We start from the raw sequence: 6971 nt of genomic DNA on the forward strand, positions 1-6971 counted from the left end.
AAGACAATTTTTTGTTAAATACTATTTTCTAATATATTTTTTCCATATACAATATTAATAAATAAATTTAATATTATTAAATGCAATAATACAGCGCAATATGTTATATAACTATTATGTTTAACTCTATATGTTATTTATTTCTTAAATTTCCATTTTCCTAATCATCCAATGAAAGAAACCAAGTATCGAAAATGACATCGTCAGCGGCACTGCAGAGGCCTTGATCCACGCCCACAAACTGTGAATATAAAAAAAATGCGTTAGTTACTACTCTTCTTTTCTGCACCTTATGCCAGTAGGTGGGGTCGGCACAGCTGATTTTTCTCTTCCATTCTCTTCTATCAGCGGTCAGCTCAACACTCACTCCTCTCACTCTCATATCGTCATTCACACACTCCATCCATGTCTTCTTCGGTCGACCTCTTGCCCCTCTACCTTGCACTACCATTTCCATACTTCTCCTAGTCACGTGCATCTTCTCTCTACGTGTCACATGTCCATACCACGCTAACCGTCCACTCTTTAATTTGTTGATTACCGGGGCTACTTTCACACTTCCTCTGATATACTCGTTACTAATAAAACTTTTAATTATTTTAAAGTTAAATTTAGAATTTTATTACAAAAACAACAAAAAATACAGTATTTTTTTTGTAAACCGATTAAATATAAAATTTTACGATCAACAGCATGTAATGTTTTTAGCATTTCTCAGTCAACAATGTAAACTCACTCGTATGGATCGTCGGAGATATAGTAAGGTTGCAGTGTCGGCAGCAGACCACAGTCTGAAATATATACATGTTCCAACGGTCGATCCTCAACATCGGTTGGCGTGTGCTCCAACAGATGCACCACTTTCTGACCTTCTACGACCTGTGATAAGAAACTTGCTACGGTTATCATACCCCATCAACCCATCAAAATGCAGGTTGACTTACTTTCCCAATTACAGTGTGTAGTTGATCTAACCAAGGCGCACCAGTGGTGGTTATCAAAAACTGACAGCCATTTGTGTTTTTACCTGCGATAGAAGAAGTATTAAGCAGAGTAGGTATCAATTAATATAGGTACCTACAAAGAAATATTAAACTAGTTAATTCATAATTAATAAATAAATAAAAATAAATAAATTATCTTCCTCGTTGAACTCGTCGATTACGACGAAGAGTTCGACGAGCGAACTGACCCACATACACAGTCCACTGAGCTTCTCGCCGCAACTTCTCAGTGGGTCGCGATTCCTATCCGGTGGTAGATTCTGCGAAGCATTGCTCTTGCTAGGGCTAATGTTACCAAATGCTCTCAGGTTGATCCCGTGAGCTCATCTACCCATCCAGGCGTAGCTGGAATAGCCTCTTAGGCTACCAACAAATAGGTAGGAAAAAAAAATAACATTAATGTGACTTGAATTGAAGTGGCTTACCTTTATTGGCCATTGACACAAAGCCTCCTGTACTATGTTGGGTTTCCAGATTTTCATCGTCAAATGTATCTCCATAAATACTAATGCTACCACTACCGTCATCGGAGACGACGTCACCGCCTGTAGATGTTGCATAACAATTTTATTAAGTAAAGCTACGTATAATGTTCATCTTGTAGTAGTCCCTATGGGTTCACCGACGCAGGATGTTAATTTAAAATCCTGCCGAAATAGATTTAAAATCCTTACGGGAACTATTTTGTATTTACATTCTTTATACGCCGCTGGAGATAACGGCTTGTCTGTGTTCCTTGCATTCATGATATCAATGGACTACGGTAACCACATATTTTCAGATAAGCCGTACGCTCCTCTGCGTTCTAACGCAACTAGAAATAGTAATACTCAAAGAATTGTTACCCTTTAGTGACTTGTTTTTTTTTCTTTTAAAATTTACAAGTGTTTTTTTAATAAATTCTGAAAGTTATGTAAAAAAAAATAGATTCAGGCTTCAAATTCAATAGCCAATTTACAAGAGAATCGTCATTACCTTGGACCATAAACCTTTTGATGATACGATTAAACCGAGTTCCTTTATACGATTTCCCATTTATGCCTTTAGTAGCAAGAACTTTGAAATTATTCACCGCTTTTGGAGCTAAATCTCCAAACAGTCCAATAACAAGTCTTCCCAGGTCCTTGTCTTCATTCTTAACGTCTAAATACACTTGATCAGTAACGCGAAATTGTCGTCCCTAAACATAAAACTCAAAGGTAAATTAGACATAGGTAATAAAATATATTAAATTTTCTGACATTTCAAAATTATAGTTTCACAAAATACATACGTCTATAAAATTTAAAAGTAAAGAAAAGTATATCACTCTATAAAGAACTTGTAGAAACTTCATATTAAAAACTCTACTAAAGTTGAGTGTACATTTAGTTTCTAACTGACTTTGTTAAAGCGGGCAATGTAATTTAATTAATGAATACGTCTATGTGGACGAAGGAAGCCATACAGAGCTGTATAAGGTTACAAAGTACGTTACATGGTAGACAGCGTCATTGTATTTTTTTGGTAAAGATAAACAAATAGCTCATGTGGCCCGTTTTATAACAATTACTGCGGTCCACAAGCATCACTATAAGTTTCACTCAATGATTCTTACCGATTACCACGACCCACGATCCAGAACGGCCTGTGTGCTTAGTGCGAGCTCTTTAACGTTCTCGATAGCGTAAAAGTTAACCCAATTTTGTATGCAGTTGGACCAGCGCCCCTAGCGGCAAGCGTAGACAAATGATCCCACTCCATACAAATATGATAGCCTTGAGAGGCTATTCCAGCGTAAGCCATCCATGTGTAGTTATACGACAAAGGGAAGATCTTCCACTGAAGCGGGTGATATTGCTCGGTAGATCGACGGCCCAAACGTTGTTTTTTTTTCCTACCTATGCTGATAGGCTTGAGAGGCTACTTCAGCTTACCCTAGCGTGTATGGGTGAGCTCACGGGGCTCAAACCTGACGACGTTGCTAACACAAGCCCTAGCAAGAGCCGTGCTTCGCCGTGAATCTACCAACGGATCAGAAAAGCGACCCACTGAGAAGATCCGGCGAGAAACTCAGTGGGCTGTGTCTGAGGGTTCATTTACTCGTCGAGCCCTTCGTCGCAAGCGACGGGTGCGACGAGAACGGTGACCGGTGTTTGAAGTACCTAAAAGCACCGTTAGTGGATCGGGGGGATCCGAAATGACGTGTTCTGGGCGACTTCGACTGCTTTCCATTCTTTCCGCAGGATCGGGAATGTAGTTACCGGCGGCCACGATGAGAGAGTTCTCGTGTCGAGAAAACTCGCACTAAGCACACTCAACGCATCAACCATCAAGAATGCTTGGTGTTGTTCTTTTATCGTGGATGTATATAAAAAACACAATGCTGTTTAATCCTCCAGCTTTATTCAACACCCATTTTTTCCAATTCAACTTTATTTTTATAGTTCCCGAATTAAACATACTCACATACGGGCGGACATGGAAATACTATGATGCGATACCAATTTGCGATAAAGCACTCGTTATAAGCAGCGTTTTGGTTTGAAGAGTGGGGCCGCCGTTGTAACTATACTTGAGACCTTAGAACTTACATCTCAAGGTGGGGGGCGCATTTACGTCGTAGATGTATATGGGCTCCAGTAACCACTTAACACCAGGTGGGCTGTGAGCTCGTCCACCCATCTAACCAATAAAAAATAAATAGAGTACCCTCTACCAAATACTGAACTGTTTTCACTTCTATTTTTATTAAGTTTATTCGGTTTTAGATATTTTAAGGATATTCATATAATGAGAATAAAACAAGCAATTTTATTAATGTTATATTAAATCTAATTTGTAAACATGTTTTATTGCATTTAATAGTTCTTCACATCGAAATGGTTCATCTATAACCCCAGCCTCCATGAGTACTTGCACAACTAGTCTGTTAAATTGCTCATTTCCTGTTGTCGAAATTTCTTCTCTCTGGCTCACTAGCTGTCTATACACTGGGTGGGTGACCTGTCTGGTGCCACCAATTTTTTGTAGGGTCATCACTTTATTGAGAACTCTATCTTCCCTTGGGCCTTTTGACTTCCCAACTTGTAGGTATATTGTGATTGTCTACTTGCAATAGCTTAACCAATCTGTTACTGACCTTGTAGAAACTACCGGACCACCATCATATGCTAATTCTTTTCTTGTTTGATGATAAGTCAGCCCCTCACTAAAAGCATACATTATTAGGATTAACATGAGGGACAACCCTGAGTTTTCCAACCACATCCCAATAGCGTAAGAAACTTGTTTTATTGAGCAGTTACTTTTTAGGCATCTAAACATACCAACTTGCCCAGACTGTTTCGACAATGATATGACTACATTTTTCGTTTCGGGATTAGTCCTTTCGCCTCTGAAAACTTAATGCATTGCAGTTCCCAAATTGCTGAAGATCTCTCTCCAGTTAGACATAGCTCTGAAATCTCTTCTTTAGTCCTCGTGGCCTAAGATACAGTAAATCGTCATGGCCTAAGGGATAAGACGTGCGGTGCATTCGTATCTAGCAATGCTATGGTGTTCGAATCCCGCAGGCGGGTACCAATTTTTCTAATGAAATACGTAGGTACTTAACAAAATGTTCAAGGAATAGCATCGTTAATAAAAATCAAACCCGCAAAGTTTATAATTTGCGTAATAACTGGTTGTAGGACGCCTTCCGAATCTGCATAGGTAGGTACCACCACCCTAATTATTTCTGCCGTGAAGCTTTTTTTTTTTTTTTTTTTTTTTTTTCCTACCTAAGCTGAGAGCCTTGAGAGGCTATGTCAGCGTAACCCTAACTTTTGTAGGTGAGCTCACGGGGCTCAAACCTGATGACGTTGCTAACACGAACCCTAGCAAGAGTCGTGCTTCGCAGAATCTACCACCGGATCGGAAACGCGACCCACTGAGAAGATCCGGCGAGAAACTCAGTGGGCTGTGTCTGAGAGTTAATTTACTCGTCGAGCCCTTCGTCGCAAGCGACGGGTTCGACGAGAACGGTGACCGGTGCTTGAATTACCTAAAAGCACCGTTAGTGGATCGGGCGGATCCGAGATGACGTGTTTTGGGCGACGTCGACTGCTTTCCATTCTGTCCGCAGGATCGGGAATGTAGTTACCGGCGGCCACGATGAGAGGGTTCTCGTGTCGTGCCGCTTTATCGAAGTGGCGCATGGACGCCGACTGCAGATACTTACTGATGGACTCTAAGTCCAGGTCGTCATGGAGGTCGACGTTCCTGACGAACCACGGGGCTCCGACGGCTATCCTGCAAAAACGGGATTGAATAATTTGGAATGACTTTAAGTGAGTGCGGGCCGCGTGAGCGAACACTACACTTGCATAGGTCATGACGGGGCGTATGCAAGTTTTGTAGAGTGTCACCTTATTTCTAAGGGACATTTTACTTCGCCTACATATCATCGGGTAGATGCCGTGAAGCAGTAATGCGTTTCGGTTTAATTAAAGAGTGGGGCAACCGTTGTACTGTACTGCACTGAGACCTTAGAACTCATACCTATTTCAAGGTGGGTGGCGGCATTTACTTTGTAAATAAATGTCAATAGAATCCAAAAAAAATTGTGATTGCTGCACAAATTTTTTTTAAAGAGATTTTATGACCTGGTAACTGAGACCTTTAAGTCATGTCTTATTTTAATTTATATTCATATTTGCATGAAAAATGATATTATGGAGTGAAATGAAATGAAGATGATTAATTTGAGACACTAATCAACTGGGATGAAATTAAATGAAATGAGATGATATGGGATGAAATATAATCACAGTAAAATGGTGGTCATTTACTAAGATTTTTTCAGTGGACTTTTTGGAGGATCCCGAGAATTTACGTCCAGCGGCTTTGTTTCATTTTCCCATATTTGTGCACTTTCACAGATATTAAACAGCCAAAAAACCACCGTTATTACACATTTAAACCTGAAGAAACACTAAATAGACAAAATAAACAAATCACACAGCTTCACTACTCGCGTTCCTGCCAAAAAGTTCCCAAATAAAAATACCTTAAATGATACCATTAATATAGCCATAAAACCATAAGCCATAAAGTTGAGCGGATTATAAAAAATCATATAAAAAAACTACAAATGAGATGTGAGCCATCTACACGTACACACTCTTCCAATCTAGCCCTCAAATTCGTGAAAACTCGCTGGCACATCGCTCGTGGGATATCGGACATTTCCTTGCGAATATTGTCTTTGAGCTGGGCAATTGTCGTCGGTTTATTGGCGTAAACGTGACTCTTGAGGTACCCCCACAGAAAAAAATCCAGTGGCGTGAGATCTGGGCTCCGAGGAGGCCATGGAATGTCCCCTCGACGCGATATCAGTTTTCCATTAAACATTTCGCTAACAACTGCCAAAGACTCATTGGATGTATGGGATGTCGCGCCATCTTGTTGATACCAGGTCCTGCTGTTATAGGCTTCAAAATTATGCAGTTGTGGAAAGAAAAAGTTACGTAACATTGCTGTGTAGCGATCAGAATTTACTGTTATTGCCTGGCCTCGCTCATTTTCGAAGAAATGGGGTCCGATGATTCCATGAGCCGACATGGCCGCCCAAACCGTAACTTTAAGCGAATGCAAAGGTCTTTGATGTTTCAATTGGGGATTTTCTTCGGCCCAATACCGACAATTTTGCTTATTGACAAATCCACCTAAATGAAAATGAGCTTCATCCGAGAAGAGGATATTGTTCAAACTTTGAAAACGCTCTAACATTATTTCGGCAAATGCATGACATAAATGGTGGTCATTTGGTTTCAATTCCTGTACTAATTGGAGTTTATATGGGTGTAATTTAAGATCTTTGGTCAAAATACTGGGGTAATTTTGGTCAAAATACCTCTGGGTCTGCGGAGGGACTTCGATTCCCTCTGTATTATGTAACGTATGTTCCATGGGGAGTGCTCTGAGGAATTGTTCGAGATGATACCG

The 6971-nt window shown here is 40.2% G+C and overlaps 1 protein-coding gene and 1 long non-coding RNA gene across 2 annotated transcripts; both read right to left on the minus strand.

Annotated features, from left to right (window-relative positions):
- Positions 1-47: 47 nt before the first annotated feature.
- On the minus strand, positions 48-2428 carry ninaA (neither inactivation nor afterpotential A). The gene is made up of 6 exons (XM_089727032.1): positions 2278-2428; positions 1980-2184; positions 1430-1549; positions 945-1027; positions 737-879; positions 48-241 (listed from the first exon to the last, which is right to left on the minus strand). Exons 1-6 carry the CDS (start codon positions 2338-2340, stop codon positions 145-147), a joined length of 711 nt encoding a protein of 236 aa, XP_089583158.1. The 5' UTR covers positions 2341-2428; the 3' UTR covers positions 48-144.
- Positions 2429-3795: 1367 nt separating this feature from the next.
- Positions 3796-4728, minus strand: LOC149503128 (uncharacterized). The gene is made up of 2 exons (XR_016325814.1): positions 4313-4728; positions 3796-4194 (listed from the first exon to the last, which is right to left on the minus strand). It is a non-coding gene; the product is annotated as an uncharacterized LOC149503128 (long non-coding RNA).
- Positions 4729-6971: the final 2243 nt, after the last annotated feature.

Source organism: Bombyx mandarina, chromosome 04 (assembly GCF_030267445.1).
Source record: "Bombyx mandarina strain Sakado chromosome 04, ASM3026744v2".
NCBI classification, from domain to species: Eukaryota; Metazoa; Arthropoda; class Insecta; order Lepidoptera; family Bombycidae; genus Bombyx; species Bombyx mandarina.